This window comes from Xiphophorus couchianus, chromosome 16, assembly GCF_001444195.1.
Source record: "Xiphophorus couchianus chromosome 16, X_couchianus-1.0, whole genome shotgun sequence".
NCBI lineage: Eukaryota > Metazoa > Chordata > Actinopteri > Cyprinodontiformes > Poeciliidae > Xiphophorus > Xiphophorus couchianus.
In genome coordinates this window covers 2,888,197-2,905,556 of record NC_040243.1, presented here as the reverse complement: position 1 = coordinate 2,905,556, position 17,360 = coordinate 2,888,197, and the positions used below count along the sequence as shown (strand labels likewise).

At 41.1% G+C, this 17,360-nt stretch overlaps 1 protein-coding gene and 1 long non-coding RNA gene across 5 annotated transcripts; one reads left to right on the top strand and one right to left on the bottom strand.

Moving 5' to 3' along the window:
• The first annotated feature begins 427 nt into the window (after positions 1 to 427).
• LOC114160497 (uncharacterized) lies at positions 428 to 1,800 on the top strand. Its single transcript, XR_003598778.1, has 3 exons — positions 428 to 672; positions 886 to 961; positions 1,699 to 1,800. It is a non-coding gene; the product is annotated as an uncharacterized LOC114160497 (long non-coding RNA).
• A 4,487-nt stretch (positions 1,801 to 6,287) lies between these two features.
• LOC114159580 (MBT domain-containing protein 1-like) lies at positions 6,288 to 16,833 on the bottom strand. Of its 4 annotated transcripts, none has more exons than XM_028041563.1 (18): positions 16,677 to 16,833; positions 15,432 to 15,684; positions 14,369 to 14,502; positions 14,182 to 14,287; positions 14,020 to 14,099; positions 13,424 to 13,541; positions 13,202 to 13,336; positions 13,012 to 13,100; positions 12,346 to 12,444; positions 12,146 to 12,281; positions 12,009 to 12,064; positions 11,376 to 11,480; positions 11,142 to 11,289; positions 10,328 to 10,410; positions 9,471 to 9,708; positions 9,323 to 9,394; positions 8,217 to 8,393; positions 6,288 to 8,100 (listed from the first exon to the last, which is right to left on the bottom strand). In XM_028041563.1, the coding sequence occupies exons 1-18, from the start codon at positions 16,695 to 16,697 to the stop codon at positions 7,988 to 7,990; spliced, it is 2,163 nt and encodes a 720-aa protein (XP_027897364.1). In that variant the 5' UTR covers positions 16,698 to 16,833; the 3' UTR covers positions 6,288 to 7,987. The 4 variants fall into 4 exon arrangements, with proteins under 4 accessions (XP_027897364.1, XP_027897363.1, XP_027897367.1 ...); XM_028041562.1 differs by having other exon boundaries at positions 14,182 to 14,293; positions 16,677 to 16,832; XM_028041566.1 differs by lacking the exon at positions 16,677 to 16,833 and adding an exon at positions 14,724 to 14,831 and having other exon boundaries at positions 14,182 to 14,293; positions 14,369 to 14,623; positions 15,432 to 15,536.
• Positions 16,834 to 17,360: the final 527 nt, after the last annotated feature.

Below are 17,360 nucleotides of genomic sequence, written 5' to 3'. Positions count from 1 at the left end.
TAGATCTATGTTGGTAGAAAATTCCAACTCTACAACTTTAATATTTATTTTTTTAAAAACAGTTCTCATCATTCATGCATGGATGAATATATATTCTAGCAGACTCTTGAGATTTTCTTTTTATTGCATAAAGTCATTAATTTCACATCTAGATGAAATATTTCTTCACAATCATGCTGCCAAAAATTGCACAACGTATAAAAACCTTCATCAGAACATCAACACACGACTGTAGTGAGACAGTTACAGCTGATCCAGATCTGTTTGTCATCTTCAAACCTTCGAACTGATGGGGAATCAAGAAAAGTTCACAACAATCCACGAACATCAACAGATTCTTCTAAAAATGATTCTTTTCTGAAGATCTTCAGCTTTATTTTCACATTTAACAGCATAGAGAGCAGAGGTCGACCCTCAGAGGCAGCGGCGTAGGAAGCGGGGGGGACGGGGGGGACATGTCCCCCACAATATTGAAGCCAGGTGGATATGTCCCCCCCAAAAAATTGTACCGCAAAATATTGGATTTTGACATTTTTTTAACTAGCGTGCTTTTATTTTGAAGGCGCAGCATCGCGTTACGTCACGGTACTCCCCCTCCCCTCTCTGAACTGCTGAGTGAGCACTTAGAAGGGAGGGAAACAGCGACACAGAAGTCAGAAACTTGCGAATGAGGTAAAATGGTCTGTCGGGAATGCTGCTATGAATATTGCTTATTTATAACGTCTTGTTGTCAGTTCACTTTCATATATAGGAACTGAATCTTTTTGGTTTAATCATCTTAGTCTTGAGATGATCACTCATCCAATATTTAACTGCTAACTTTCTCTAGACGTTTGCTACGCTAGCCAAAATGTCTTTTTTTTTTATATATATATCTCATTTCAGTACAATGCCACCACCAACTAAAAGGCTGAAACAGCAGCAGGACTTACTCAGCTTTTTTAAAAAGAGTAACGTCAGTGTGAGTAACAGTCACACAACACAAGGGCAACACCTGTGTTGCCCTTGTGTTGAAATTAGCCCGGTCTGGGCGTGCGTTTTACGAGGATTTTTTATTTTTTGCGTGGTTTTGCTTCGCCGAAATGGACAGATATTATACCTGCCGCGCTCCTGATGTTAGTTAAAACCACAGGGAGAGTTAATTTTAATTCTTAGCAGCGGCTAACCAACAAATTAACTTCTGCACCTTTATTTCCTCAAATAAACTGCTGGCTCCTCTTTTTAGACTATAAATAGATTAACACAACATTGACAACTCTGTAGTTTTCTCTGTTCTGTACTGCAAACTGGAATTAAAGGCGCCATTTCTACCAAAGGTCTGGACAGACTGGCGACCTGTCTAGGGTGTACCCCACACCAGAACCTCCCGACCCCACTAAGGGACAAGGGTGTACAGAAAATGGAAGGATAGATGGATTTCTACCAAAGGTTTAGAATGCGTTTTTGAACCAGATGCTTCAAAGCGCCCTGTCCATAATTCTTCAACACACTGTCAGCTCCCTGTCAGAAAGACTTTAGTTCAGAGTCCATAAGATAATACTCTGAAAGGATTTTAATGGATTTATTTTATTTGCCTCTGCGATTAACTCTGCGCGTAAAGTCTGTAATGTGACAAATAAAATGTTTTGTTTGATTTAAAATTGGCCATGTTAGGCTCAAGAGCTGTACCTCATTTCTGAAACCATCTCATATGTTTAGGAGCAACAATGCAGGGACAGCACAAAGGAGACAGGAAAAGGAGAGGATAGTGCAACCGGGCTAGAGGCAGGAAGTCAGAGTGAGGGAGAGACAGGAGTGGAGCAACAGGTAAGATAGAGTAACTCATACGAGTAGATACTTCATGAGAGTCCACAAAAAAAGTTGAAAATTTTAATCTTTTGCTTGTAGTAAGTGTAGTTCAGGGGCATTGAGTGACATTGTAACTTTTCCTTCTAGGGAGTTCAGACTAGGGACACACAGCTGAGAGACTCTGAAGTCAGTGGACAGAGAACAGAGCCAAATCAGCCACATCCAAAATTCATAGACCCTCAAGCTCTAGCCAACAGAACTTTACATTTCCAAGGAAAGTGGTACAAGGAATTTCCCTGGCTACATTATGATGCAGTGAAAAATGGCATTTTGTGTTTTTATTGCATGGCAATTTACCAGGACAAACTCACACCATTTGGTGCAAAATCCGAACCCGCCTTTATCACTTCTGGATTTAAAAATTGGAAAAAAGCATGCGAAAAATTTAAAGCACATGAAAATAGTCACACACATCGTCATGCTGTTTCTGTGACTGCACAAGAAAGTCATCCTATAAATGCCCAATTATCCAGTGCTTTGGCAACTCAGCAAGGTGACAATAGGCACTGTCTGGAGAAAATTGTGAGCTCCATAAAATATTTGGTACGGCAGGGACAAGCTTTGAGAGGGCATGACGATGATGACAGCAATTTGTATCAATTGTTAAAAAATCTGGCAGAAGATGATGCCCTTTTGGCTAAGTGGTTGCTGAGGTCTCAGAAAGAATACCTAAGTCCACAGATACAGAATGAAATCTTGTGTTCTATGAGCAATAGTATTGTCAGTGAAATAGCAGATACAATCAGAAACCTACCAATTTTTGAGTTTGCAATTATTATGGATGGAACACAGGACATTTCTGGGAAAGAACAAGAAAGCATTTGTCTGCGATACATTGACAGTGACATGAAGCCCCATGAAGAGTTTATTGGCTTGTACTCAGTTTCTGAAACAACAGGAAAAAGCCTTGCTGCTGTTGTTAAAGATGTGCTGCTCAGATTAAACTTACCAATGCATGGTTTACGAGGTCAAACTTATGATGGAGCAGCCAATATGTCTGGGAAGCATGCAGGTGCACAGGCACTGATAAAGCAAGAGCAGCCACTAGCATTTTTTGTTCATTGTGGAGCACACTGCACTAATTTAATTGCACAGAAAGCTTGCTTAGCCTCAGTTCTGATCAGAGACGCATTGGATTGGGTGAACCAGCTTGGAGTTCTTTTCTCTCAGTCAGGGAAGTTTAAGGCAATCCATGCAGCAACAGCACATACAGAGAATCCATCGTGCACTGCAATAAAACCCCTCTGCCCCACAAGATGGGCAGTACGGAGCAAAGCAATCAGAGATGTTTTGTCACAGTATGGGTCAGTGCTGGCTAGCTTGCAGGAGATGGCTTCTGGTGCCTCAAACACAGCATCCACTGCTAATGGACTGCTGGGGCAGTTTAGGAAAGGTAAAACAGTTTTGGGTCTCATCCTTGCCTCACCTGTGATTGATGAGCTTGAATGCCTGAGCATCTCTTTCCAGAAGAGAACTCAAACCATTGCTGGAATGAGGACTGCTGTGAAAGTTGTTCAGACTTCACTTAAGGCTAAAAGAAATCAAGAAAGTTTCAACACTCTGTTTGAAAAGGCGATGGCTGAGGTTCAGTCTTTGGGTGTTAAACCCATCACAGTTACACAGAGAAGGCCACCCCCAAAACGCTTCACTGAAGGAGCTAAGACACATCAACCTGAATGTGCCAATGACCACTACAGAGGTGAATTCTTTAAAGTATTGGATGTTGTAGATGCACAGCTCACTGGGCTATTTAACCAGGATGACTTGCTGACTTTGCAAAAGTTGGAAGAGACACTTCTCAGTGGAACGATTGATGCTGCAGTCATTGGGAAATACCCAGAGTTGAATAGAGAGTTACTTTCAGTGCAACTTCCTATGTTTAGACTGAACTACTCATTTAGCAACAGCGCAGAAGCTGCAGGGATCATTGGTGGACTGCCTGGAGAGGTCCGTAGACTTTTTGGGCAAGTGGAAACTCTGGTTAGGTTGCTTTTGGTGGTCTCCGTTTCATCCTCTGAGGCAGAGAGAAGTTTCAGTGCGCTTCGTAGACTCAAAACGTGGCTCCGGTCTACAATGACTCAAAACAGGCTTAATCATGTTGCTGTCTGTCATGTACATAAAGATAAACTTGATTTACTGGACAAGAAGTCAGTTTGCAAGCAATTTGTGGCTGCAAATGAAAGGCGGAAAAAACATTTTGGCTCTTTTGCCTAAGCCAGTGTTTGTCATCCTTTTATGTTTCCGGCACATTTTTGGCGAATTATAAATGCATGGCTGTAAAGTGCAATTGTTCAGAAGCACAGAGGTGTTGATCTCTACCTAGGGTTATGTGGCCTATAATCTCTGTGCTAACTGCTTTTCCAACAGTTAAAGCACACTGTAGTCAGTGAGTTAAAAAGCTTGTCTATTAAATGTGTATTTATTGTTGGTAAATATTTCTTCATTTTTGATTTGGTTTAATTAGTCATACAGTTCGACAAACTGAATAAGCATATTTTGATTGATTTTCTTTTCTTCTTTTACTTAATGTTAAAAGTGTGAATAATTTGTTCACTACATTGTCTGTGAGGGCTCTTTCATCTCAGAATTTTGTTTAATCAAAGATTCATTTTTGACCATTATTGCAAGTTTGACAAAATAAAACATATCAAACTTTGCACTTGTGTGGCCTACTGAATTGTTTTTAATCCAACTGAAATATTTGATTTTCTAGTGTGTATGCGGACACTAAATATGCCAAGGGCTGAAGCCCTTGAAAGACATCTCCCTTTGCTTAATAAAAGACTCCAGTCATTTTGTTTGGTGATATGCTCACATCTTATGAACAAATGCATTATGTAAATTTTAAATGCATTATTTTTGCAAGACACAATTTATAAAGGAATAAAGTAAAAGATTAAATAGCCTTTTTTTTAAGTAGCGTACTTAAGATATATTTCTGTTGAATATTTACGAATCTCAGATTTCCGACATGTGTCCCCCCCAATTGTAAACTTATTCCTACGCCCCTGCTCAGAGGGCTGCTGGGGAACCAGGATGTCACACAGGAGAAGCGTCTCATGACCTCTGTACTGTAAAAGGACTCATCTACTGTTCAGACTGCAGTTTTTATATTTTTAATAAATGAAATCAGAAAGATTTCCACGTGTTTGAAATAAATACTTAACACTTTTAGGTAACATGAGTAAATCAGTCCAAAACTAGACCAAATTGTTCTGGATTTATCACCTGAACTGCAAAAACACAAAAATGTATCCAGTGTTTTTGGTCTAGTTTCTAGTGCAAATATTTTATTTCACTTGAAATAAGAGAAAAGTAACTTATAACCAACTTTTCACCAAGATATAGGAGCTTGTTTTAAGTCAATAATTCATTAATGTGTTAGAAAAAGTGCTAGTTCCACTGGCAGATTATTTCACTTATAACATTCTGTTATAACTAGAACTTTTTAATCAATATTTTTGAATTATTTACTGAAAACACGCTCCTATATCTTGCTGAAAAGTTAGTTTTGTCTCATTTAAAGTGTACTGAGATATTTGCAGTAGAAACTAAACCAAACTACTTGGTAAGATTTTGAGTTTTTGCAGTGTGATCAGTTCTCAGAGCCTCTGAGGTCATTCTGATACATTTCCTGTGGGATCGAACTCTGCTCGATGAGGAACTGGGTCAGTCCGACACGCCGGCGTCAAAGTGACGAGGAAGACCTTCAACATGTTCAGCTCTTAGAAAATCCGACATATTTATAAAAAGACAAGCTGAGGGCGTAGAAATCCTCCCAGAAAGAGCTTCAAATCCTCCACATAAAGCACCAGGACACATGATTGTTTTCTCACAACAGAAACCAGTTGGCACTGGTTCCGGTTCTTCACGTTAAACTGGGAGCCGGGCCCTGGTTTACCGACAGACAATCGATGAGATGAGAGGAAGCCTTTTTCTCCCAGGAAAAGAAGATTCAGATTTTCGCTTTGAGCAAATATAAAAAATGTCACTCACTTCTTTTAAAAATGTAAATTTTACGGAAGAGTTTAACTGCCAGAACTTGGAAATAAATTTAGGAAAAGCAAAAATGTTAAAATCTCGTTATAATGAGATTTACATGACTTATAAACAAAATATATCAAGTCATAATCTGTTATATCTCGTTAAAATGAGAAACTTTCTTATAACAAGAAAATGAAATGTAAATTGTTAAAATGAGAATGTTTCTTCTTATAACAAAATGAAAAAAATGAGTTTCTCTTTAAAAGAGAAGCAAAATTTGTCCATTACAACGAGATATAAAACACGCCTTTCTCGTAAAACTCATTTTAACAAGATACCGCTCCTGAATTTATTTCCAAGATTATGGCAGTTAAAAGCTTCCATAACATTTGGATTTGCTAAATAAAAATGAGTAAATGTGAACTAGAATGATGAATAAATCCAGTTCCCTGCATTCTTTTTATTTCTCTTGACAAAAAAAAGGAACAACATAAAAATATTACTGACCAAAACAAATGTAAGTTTTCCTTTGGAGAAACTGGCTTCCATTTTTACATTTAATTTAAATTTTAGGCCCAAATTCTGACATTTTTTACTAGAATGTAAAAATAAATGTCTCATAAAATCAGTTTAATTCAATCTATAAAACCTTCAGAGCTTCATGAAATGCAATAGACTTATTTTCTTCTAGAAAATGCGACGTTTAACGTTACAGACGCAGAATTCAACTTTTGAACTTTGAGTTCATCTTCTGCATGAATGAAAACAGAAACTTCCTTCACTGACCATCAAAAACACATCAAACTTTACATTTATAAGGTTTTATATCATGGACGCCACACAGACCGAACAGGTAACAAAATGTTAATTTGTTAAACTGTTAGAATAAAGTATTTCTTCTTAAATCAAATATATTTTTGTTACAAACTGTTTAATCAAATTAAACCATTTTGTTCTGCAGCTTATTTAAATTCTGGTTTCTGAGGTATCCGAAGAATTTCAGGAGATTTTTGATATTTTTAAGGTTCCAACTTTAAAGATAAATTTGCTTTATGTCAACATTTTCTTCTATTTTTTGTATATTTAATTTTCACTTTTGTTTTAGAAATTTAAAGAGAAAAGAATCTCATAAAACTTATTAAATATTTTCTAACCGTAGTTAATATATCTGCTTTTTATATGATACTTTTTTTTCAAATTTAAGAGGCTACTTTTCTGCAACATAGAGGTTACCGTCCTATAATTTGAATTTTATCTTCCTGTAACTTAGACGTTACCTTCTTCTAATTTAAAAGTTACCTTCCTGTAACTTCAGTGTTACTTTTTGAACCTTTGAGGCTATCGTTCAGAACCTTAGAGGTTACATTAACGTAACTAAGAAGTTCCTCTCTGATAACTTAAAAGTTAGCTTCTTCAACCTTAGAGGTTACCTTCCTGTAACTTTGAGGTTACCTACTTCTAATTTAAAAGTTACTTTGTAACTTCAAGGCTACTTTTCTGTAACTTAAATGTTACCTTCTGAACCTTAGTGGTTACCTTCCTGTAACTTTGAAGTGACCTTCCTGTAAGGCAGATGCAACGTCCCCTTTTTGGGGTACTTTTCTGAAATATGGAGGTTATCTTTCTGTTACTAAGGGGGTTATTTTCTAAAACTTACATCATACCTCCTCACAGCTTAGAGGTGACAAACACAAAATGAGCTAATGGCTACTGAAAACTCATTAGTATTATAAAGTCTCTTTCAGTCAGAGTACCTGTTATAATTAAGCTGTCCTCTTCCTACCAGGTTAAAAAGTCGCCTCATATTAAAGTGTAGTTTCTGTGAAATATCAACTAACAAAAAGTAAATCCAGTTATCAAAATTTAAAGTTATGGAAAGTAAGATGTAATTTCCAGGATACCCTTCAAATTTTCTCTCCTATTGGAAATATCAAAGGCAAAAAAAAGTTTTAAATAACACTTCACGAGATTCACGCATTGTCCTGACAGCACCCGAACGCATCATGTCAATCAGCTTAAATTTTCTTCTTCCTCAGGACGTTTTGGTTCAGAAGAATAAAAAGTCGGAGGGTTTGTGGAAGGAAACCAATGAGGTGAAGCAGGCGGCAGTTAATAGTTCATCACAGTAAATGGTTCGATGGTAAAGATGCAAAGTTTACTGATCTTTGTTGGCCAGGAAATCTCGGGACGACCCGTTGGTTTCCGACGCCGCTCGCTGGAATGAGGAATTCGTTCCTCCTGTGTTGTTGTGGATCTCCATCTGCAGACCTGAAGACACAAAGTTACCATCAATCAAGTCCAGTTACTCCGAAAAACACGTTGACCATTAGAATAACCGCTGACCGAGCAGCTGGAGCACCAAAGCTGGTTTAGACGGTGCTTACCTGCCCCGCCCTCCGCGTCGGGGTCGGCGGACGGCGGCTGGGCGGCCGAGGCCGGAGGGGGCGGCGACGGGTAGTCAGGCGGCGTCTCGTTCTCATCTCCTGATAGGTTCCTGGGAACTCCCGTTACCATGGAGCCGGAGAGGCTGACGGGGCGCTTAGCAACGGGTAACTTCCTCTCTGGGAGACAGTCGGATAAACATTTTTAGATTTATATTGTTCAAACAGCAGGTGGAGGCGACACAAATTCGATTTTTCTCAACCAAAACAAAAAACAAAAAAGGACTTGAGCTACTTCCATATGTGGAACTAAATTGGATTTGATTGTTTTTAAAACGTTTCGGTCACTTTATACATCTTTTATGTCATTGATGCGACACATAATTCTGCACCAGAAGAAGCCAGACGCTGTAAATCAAGATGTAAAAAATGTCTGAAAATTATAATTATTATGAACTTATAGCGCGTCGCATCCTAATCGCGGCTCTGACTTTACATAAAAACAAACTTCTCTACAGAAGTTGCAGGAAATTCTCCACTAAAGGCAGATTGCTGCTTTCCTTTTCGTCTTGTTTTGATCTTTGATCCTGCTTCCATGGTTAAAGTTGATCCATAAATGGCTCCGTCCATCATCACTTCCAGAAACAGAACACTGTTGTGTTGCAATAAATCCATTAATCATGTAATAAATTAAAACAAAATTTGCACAATTTATCGTTTTTCTCTATTCTTTCTCTCAACCCAAGAACTGGATGATAAACGTCTTTAGTCTGGTTCTTTGGTCTCAACTAAACCTTTATTTGAAGGAGAATTTTATTTACAGAGACCTCATAATTCATTTTATTTGTTGTTCTGTTTATTTATTTTGGACATTTAAAATGTTTTCCAGTTCCAGGGTTAAATGTTCATTAGAACTTAAAGTTTATTGATCTTTGAGAATGTGTTCTTGAATCATATTAGTTGAAAATAGTCTCAAAACAACAATATTATTGTTTATCGCACTAAGTCATCATCCAGCAAAATTTGTTATGGTGACAGACTTAAGTTTAGAGAACCAAACCTGTAAAACTTCCATCAGTGGGAATAAAAATCGATTCATAACGACCTACTTTTCTTCTGTCCTCGGTACTGCTGGGACTTCCTCCTCTGTTTGGATCCGGCAGACTGCAGATCTCTGGACCCTGAAGCCAACAAACGCCTGGGTTAGCATTTTGGGTTAGCATGTTGCCTCAGCCCCCCCCACCAGGTGAGGGTTACCCGCGGTAACGGCCGGCGGCTGTAGCTGGTACCCGGTCAGCTGGCACCAGCCCACCGGGTACAGGTCCGGGGACTCGCAGTCCACCCACTGGTCGTACTCGTCTTCCCAGCCGTCGAAGTGGATCCGCAGCAGCCGGTGGACGATCCTGGTCACCGTGGCGACGCAGACGAGCCGCGGCTCCATGAGGTCCACGGCCTCCAGCTTCATCCCAGGACGGAAACCGTGGTTCGGGACTTCCTGTTGGAGCGAAGAGAGGGGAGTTTAAACGCTCTGCCTGGTTGGTAGGCGAGTCGTCACGGCGTCTCCACCGTCCCTGACGGGTTCTTCTGGGTTCCTGTGGTTCTGAGAGTCCATTCTGCTGCCAAACTGTAACCACAAAATTAAAATAATCTGTTCCATTGGTAATGTGCTTCAAAATCAGAAATTAGTCCATGGGTAAAGTTTAGTGGAAGGATGATCATAGTGTGCAGCCACTTTTCAGGAGTCAGGCAAAAAAAAAAAGTCAAAAACAAAATTTTGTCTTTGTTCTTCTGCAAATATCTTGGTACACTGTAAATAAGACAAAACTAACTTAAAAGTAATTTTTCAGCGAGATACATCGGTTGGTTTTAAGACAATAATTCCTCAATACCGATGAAAAAGTTCTACTTCCATATTATTTCACTAGGAAAAAAAATCTTGTAATAAGGTATAAAAAATTTGGCACATTCTGCAGATATTTCATTTAACCACTTAGCCTTATTATGTACAACATTGAAAATATTTTTAATATCAACATGTGAACTTTAGCAGATGCTTATTTTAATAATCGATTAATCACTTCATTAGTTCAGAGTCCATCTGTTTTTGGTCTGACCTTGTTGAAGAGGTTGACCGGAGCGGCCACTGACTTGCTCTCCTTCAGATACTCGAACCACCTGAAGGGAAGACCGGCGTAGCCTGAGGAGGAGAAACAGGCGGAGCGTCATCCCTGATCTCACTGGACGCTTCCAGGGTATTCCAAAACTTTCCAAATCTACCGCTTAACCATCTTAAGAGGTTTTTAATTTACAACTTTTCCAAGAACTTCTCGTTTACTTCCCAATATTAATGTTCTTTCCTGAACGTACGGAAACTTTTCGTTCCAACTTTTCCAATCTAAAATTTTATCAAGAATTTGAAAAAAAATAATAAAATCTTCTGATTTCTTCAAACACTTTGTTAGTTTCATTGGGAACAAAACACTACACTGCAAAAACACAAAATCTCACCGAATATTTTTATTCAGTTTACTGTGTAAATGTCTTACTACACAGGAAATAAGACAAAACTAACTTACAAATAACTTTTCAGCAAAATATAGGAGCCTATATTATTTCAATAATGCCTTAATATTCATGAAAAAGTTCTAGTTCCACTTGCAGATTATTTCACTTTATGAAATGGGGGAAAAAATTGTAAGTGGAAAATCTGCCAATATTAAGGAATAACAGCTTGTTGAAAAGTTACTTGTAAGTTAGTCTTCTATTTTTTCAAGTGTACCAAGATATTTGCAGTATAACTAAACAAAATTGCTTGGTAAGATTTTGTGTTTTTGCAGTGTATTCCTTAGTTTCTGTTATTTCCAAGTTTTCCGAAACCATCCGATTTAACAGGATGTTAAACCTGCAGCTGCAGGAAGCCGGACGTACCTCTGGGGGGCGTCAGCTCGATGTTATTGATCTCACAGAATCCAGCGGGGAAGATGGACGGAGACGTGGAGTGATAACAGAACCAGTCGGAACCATCGGCTGCTTCCGAGCCGTCGATGCCGATCATCAGGTATCCGTCTGCCAGAACCTGCAGGAGGTGACGGAGGCTGCAGGTCAGGCGGAGAAGTTTGAGTCGCCGTCTGAGCGGGACGGACTCCTCCTCCTCCTCCTCACCTTCCTCACTGTAGCCACGCAGATGGCAGACAGGTTCAGCGGGTCGATGGCCTCCAGTTTCATCCCGTCCTGGTACCAGAGTCCGGTCTGATCCACCTCCTTCACCTGCGGGGAACAGAGGACATCGCTCTGAGGTTAACAGGTGTTAAACTGCCCTCTGGTGGTCAGAAGATGGAATAGCCTGATATAATGACCGTGTATGAGGGATGCAATTAATGATTATCTTAGCAATTATTCTGACGATTAATCGATTAATTGGACAAAAGAATTGGCACATTCTGCAGATTTTTCAATTAACCACTTAAGCATTTTTATACAATATTAGGAATGCAGATAAATAATTCAATTCTTTTTTTAAAATAAGAAAATAAAATTGTCTTTGTTTTGAAACGGTTTGAAATCACAATTAATTGTTTTAGGCCCAATTAAAATCAGGTAAATTAGTGAAATAAAATCCAGAAAATCTGAGAATTTGTTTTAAAATACGTTCTAGCAACTTTCAGCTTAATAAGAGAACAATTTTAAAAGGCTGCAGAAGTAAAATAGGGTTAAAATCGATTTTATAATCAATCAATTTTACATCTAAACAGGTTTAAAATGCATGAAAAACAGCTGAGCCCAGCTGAGGCTCACCTTGGCAAACAGCTGTCCAGGAGCGTCCATCTGTCCGTCCAGCTTCCTCGTCCCGTCTGAAAACAGAAACACACACCTTCACCCTCCGTCTGTCCCTCCCTCCTTCCTCCGCACCTCCGGACTTAAGCCACGCCCACCTGATCGTTTGAAGCGGTGTCCGATGGAGCGGGACCAGCCGATGCTGTGGATCAGCGGGCTGTACATGTGGCACCAGAAGTCGTCCGTCCCGTCGTCGCATTCCTCGTAGATGAGGCGCAGCCGCCCGCCGATCACCTGCAACGACACGGTCGTCATGGAGACGGAAATGCCCCAACCGTCCGACCGGGCCGACCCTCACCTGCTCCACCAGAGCCACCCGAGTCCGACACAGGTGGGTCTTATCCACCACCTCCACCCTCATCTGCTTCTTGAAGGGGAACTGCATGCTCTCCTGCACCTGGAGGAGGAAGAGGAGGATGAGGAAGACAACGTCAAGCAGCGGTTTCTTCCCCCAGACTGTCTCAGATCAATCAGGCAAGTTTGCTTTTACAGCACATTTCACTAATAAAGCAGTTCAAAGTGATTCATATGACAGAAACACAAAAACCAACAATCGATTTCATTTTGCTCCTGAATACGTTTTTAGATCAGGTTTGAGCGTTACATAAAGTTTGTGCTGTTTTTTGAAGATCAGGGCCACTGAGTCGAATCTGCAGGAAAATTTACTTCTTCAGGATTCATACAAATCCAGCACATCAAATCAGTTTTGGAATATTTCTTTTTATTTACCAACATTTATGCTTCATACCTGTAATCTCAGCACGATAAAAAAACACCAGTTAATTTCTTATTAAATCCAATTTGGCTCATTTATAACTTTGCTGATATTCAGATGTAGCTATCGCAGTTTTCAGATTTAATCTGTGCACAATCGGTAGTTTAATTCTTAAAAAAATAATAATTTCCATAATGATGGAAGCTGAATGAGCAGAACCGAACTGAAAGCCTCTGATTCATGCGTCACCTTCGATGAGAAGTCCGGCGGCAGAGTTTTGGACCCGGTCAGTCTCTTAATGAGGAAGGTCTTCCAGTTGGTGAACCTGTGCAGGATGGCTGCAGGCAGAAAAACGTCAGCCAATCAGAAATCAAACCTAACGGGTTGGTCTGCAGCAGGATACTGCCCAGGATTGGGTTCGTCAGAACCGTTTACTCACTCTGAGGAGGAACCAGAGGTTTCCCTCCGGCCGCGCACCAGCCCACCGGGTGGATGTCCGGCACGCACAGATTCAGCCAGAAGTCCCTGGTGGAGTCGCTGTCGAAGCCCTCGTAGCGCAGCAGGGCCTTAAATCCTGCAGGAGGAGCCAGAACCCGTCCGGTTAAACCAGAACCTCCCCAGACGAAGGCTTAGACGGATCAGCTGAGCTGTGGATGCTAACCGGCTAGCTTGATGATGCTGGCGATCCAGTAAACCTTCATGGGCAGACCGCTGTCGGTGTTCGGGACCTCGACCCGGACTCCTTCACCGACGCTGCCCCACGACTTCCCCATCAGAACCTGGACAGACGAAGCGTCAAAACTGGGCTGGAAGCAACAAAAACAAAACCTCCTTCTCCAGGCTAAATTTATTCATTTTCTTCAGAATGAATCTGTTGGAATCTGACGAGATCCACTTTTATCAGGATCCAGTGAGGAATGTAAAGAACTCACTGGACCGACCAACACTCCAAAACAACAGCGAAGTCCAAACAACTTGGTGGGTGGGTGGGGGGGGAGGGAGAATAACACAAAGGTTAGGAAAAAAAAAATTTGCACCCATTTCTGAACAGCTTTTTATTTTAAGGCTGATGAAAAAATGCTGGGATCTGTTGACTTTATGTGAATTTCCAGAAAACTGGAGGGACTGATTGGTCTAATTTAGCATCTGGAGTCTAGAAGGCCACATAAAAAACTACGGCGGGCCACATTTGGCCCCCGGACCTCGAGTTAGACGCATGTAGAGGAAACCAAGATGGAGCTGAGGAGATGAACTTACGTGTTTGAAGGAGCTGACCGGCGCTCCCATCACTTCTCCGTCTCCAAGGTAACGCCCCCAGTCAAATACGTCCACAGAGACTGCAGGACGCACCGCCAACGTTAAAAAGCCGCCATGTTTGTGATGATGATGATGAGTGAGGAAGGTTCTGCTGCTACCCACCGCTCTTTCTGGCGCCGCCCTGCTGGCTGGACTGGTGCTGGGCGTACGCAGCCAGTTTGGTCATCAGAGGCTGTTTCTGCAGAACTTTGGCCTTCTTGGTGGGCGGCTTCCCCTTTCAAACACACAGGAGGCAGATCAGAGCCTTCCCAGGTTCTGGAAGGTTCTGATCGGACTGGGTCGGGCTCACCTGCAGCCTGGCCAGGATGCTGGCCTTCTTGGAGTTGGAGGAGAAGCTCCTGGAGCAGGAGACGCTGCAGAAACGCTTGGTTTTACTGTAGAAAGCGTCCCGGACCCCGATCATCCCGCACATCTCACAGGTGGCTAAAGAACAACGACGGAGAGAAAAACTACTACGAAGAAAAACTACCACCTGCTGAGGTCCGCTACCTCATTGGCGCCCAAACTTTCTGCATCATGGCCTCCAATCAGCATTAGCTTCTGGCTGGGGAACCCCACAGACAAAATATGCAAACAAACATCAACTTTCAGAATGTTTTCTATCACTTTCACTCACTTTCCGATAATTAAATGCCAACTCATACCTTCTAATTTTAGTTCTTAGATTTTTGTGCAGCAGTGTCCTCCATCGTCTTATTTCTTGACAGAAATGTTTCCATTCTGGGATTGCTAAGCAAAGCAGCTTGATAAATCTGACTCCCAGCCAGCCAGAAAATGAACATGGAAAATAACATTTAAATCAGTTATGTTACCTTTAATATTATAATGATTGAAAAAGTACAATGGAGTATTAGAGCCATACTAAGAAAAACATATTTAAAAAATGTGAGATAAAGTCATAATGATACAAGAATAAACTTGTACGAGAATAAAGTCGTAATATTATGACTTTATTCTCGTAAATTTGACTTTATCTCATAGTTTTATTTAGTTTTCTTTTCTTAATGAGGCTTAATACTCTGTCTTAAAAACATTTTTGATTCTAATAAAAAACGTATTAGATTTTTTTATTTTTGCCTTTTTTTCTGCCAAAGTTGTGGCGCCCCCTGGTGGAAAGACACTGCGCTAAATGGCCCTGACGTTTACAACCAATTTACTCTAATTAAATACTCCCACCAAAAACAATGTGGTGCTTAATTGGTTTAAGGTTTTTGGGAAATTGCTGCAACTGACATTAAACGGAAATAAAGTGTGGCTTGTTTATTTAAAATTATTATTATTTTATCTTCTATCTACTGTATCTATAATGCTTGAGAACAAAGTTTTAGTTTGTGGAGACTCTTCTGACTGACCCATGCCTGCCTTGCCGTCGGGGTAGGTGTACACCTGTCCGTTGGTCTTAATGAGCATCAGGGAGGAGGAGGAGGATGAAGAGGTGGTCAGTTGATGGCCGACCCCACCCACGCCGAAGTCTTCGTCCTCGCTGTCCTCTGGGCTGGACGCGGCGCTGCCGGCGCTGGAGTCTGAGCTGCAGCTGCTGCGGTCCTCCTCCAGGCTGTCCAGCATCCCAAAGGAGTCCTGCCGCTTCCTGGACGGACGCTCCATCTGAGGACAGACACACGATAAGAATACAAGGCAAAACAGAAACCAACTATCAAGAGAAAAGGTCCTTCCTTAAAGCTGCGATGGATCCAGAGAACAAAGAGCAGAGAGGCAAGGAAGTTCAAACCCTCCATCCATCAAGAAGCTTATCCCCAACTTCAACATCTCTACTCAGATTCCAACCATAGAGCCAGATAGAGATTTAAAGAGCATAAAAGTGTGGATTTGTTTTTCAACAACTGGTAGAGAGAGTGGAGAGAGGTTTGGGAATGTTGTGGCAGATTCACGCTGTAGAGGAGGGAAGTAGAGGGTAGGACTGAGTACTAACCCCTGAGGGATCCCACAAGTGAACATCCTGTTCTGTTTGTGCATTTTGCTCTGGAAAAATCTTAAATATTTACAGCTAAAGCAGCTTCTATTTCTTTCAGTCTCAGCTCTATGGATTGAGAAGTTCCTCTAGTATAATAAAGAACAATTTTCCAGGTTTTCTTTGGATTTTGGAAGCTTTTTCCCCTTCCGTTTTTGAAGCTGACCATGTTTTCAGTTGGATTTTTTGGATCAGTCAGGTTCCTCCCTCTCTAACACTTTTGGTCCCATCGGTAGGATTTATTTTAACCTCATCAGATGTTTAGATCTGTCAGACATCTGCAGCTCATTAACATCTTAATGATCAGATCTTGTTTCTTCAGCTCTGCACTGCGGTGCTCAGACTCTGCAGGACACCACACCAGACTCCCTTCAGTATTCCTCTAATTCCAGCTTCCTGCCGGTTCTGAATCCAGCTCCAAGGTTCTGGAGTTCAACTCGCAGCTTGGTTTCACTCATCTACACACATCGCTTTATTCGGCATGCATGACCCGACTCTGTAACGGCGGTATGTGTAGGAATCAGTCTGTCGGTATCGATCATTGCTGCTCTCTAGAGAAGCGGCTCGAACAAGCATAACAAAGCGGGAACAGAGGTCTGTCTCCGGGCAGAGGGTGGAAGGGACTCACCGGGTCTCTGGGGGTCTCCATGGGGCCGGATCCCGCACAGGAGGCCGCTGTCTGGATCGCCTCAGCCCGCAGGAAGGCAGGTTAAAACCTAGCGGCAGACATAACAACACAATTAGCACAGCGCTGAGGCTGAATGCTGGACGCTGATTGGCTGCTGGCTCCGCTTCGTGTGTGGAGTTCAGATGAGGCGGCGATGCGTCCACCGCCCCCTGCTGGACAGATTCAGAAGCGCAACAACAAAACAGCTCCACAGCTTTCTGCTGCGGCTGCAGAAAACCATACGAGGGAGCAATAGGGCCAGACAAAGAGAGAAAAAAAATTACGAGAGTAAATTAGAATATTATGAGAATGAATTAATAATATCAGTAGAATAAAGATGCTATATTACCAGAAGAAAGTCGTAAAATTACTAGAAAATGTCATTTTAATGAGAGCAAAGCCTACATTCAATTATCAAAATTTGGTGTGTCTGAGTGGTTGTTTCTTCGAAATAGTCATTTGCTAACAAGATGCTCAACATTCCTAATTTTATTTGTTTATTCTTAACTATTTTTGGTCTAGTTCTCAAAAAACTGTAATTCTCCTAATATTTCAACTTTATTCTCTGAATACTATGACTTTATTCTTGCAGTAATGTTCTTACTTTAATTTTTTTTTTTTCTTAACACTCCGTTGTCGTACAGA

Excerpts from the sequence above, each read along its gene's own strand:
- LOC114159580 (XM_028041562.1), bottom strand. The coding sequence starts at position 16,697 with ATGGAGACCCCCAGAGACCCG. Across the intron at positions 13,101-13,201 it reads ACCTCTGGTTCCTCCTCAGA|CCATCCTGCACAGGTTCACC; the intron begins GTGAGTAAACGG and ends TTCTGCCTGCAG. Across the intron at positions 12,065-12,145 it reads ACACCGCTTCAAACGATCAG|ACGGGACGAGGAAGCTGGAC; the intron begins GTGGGCGTGGCT and ends TTCTGTTTTCAG.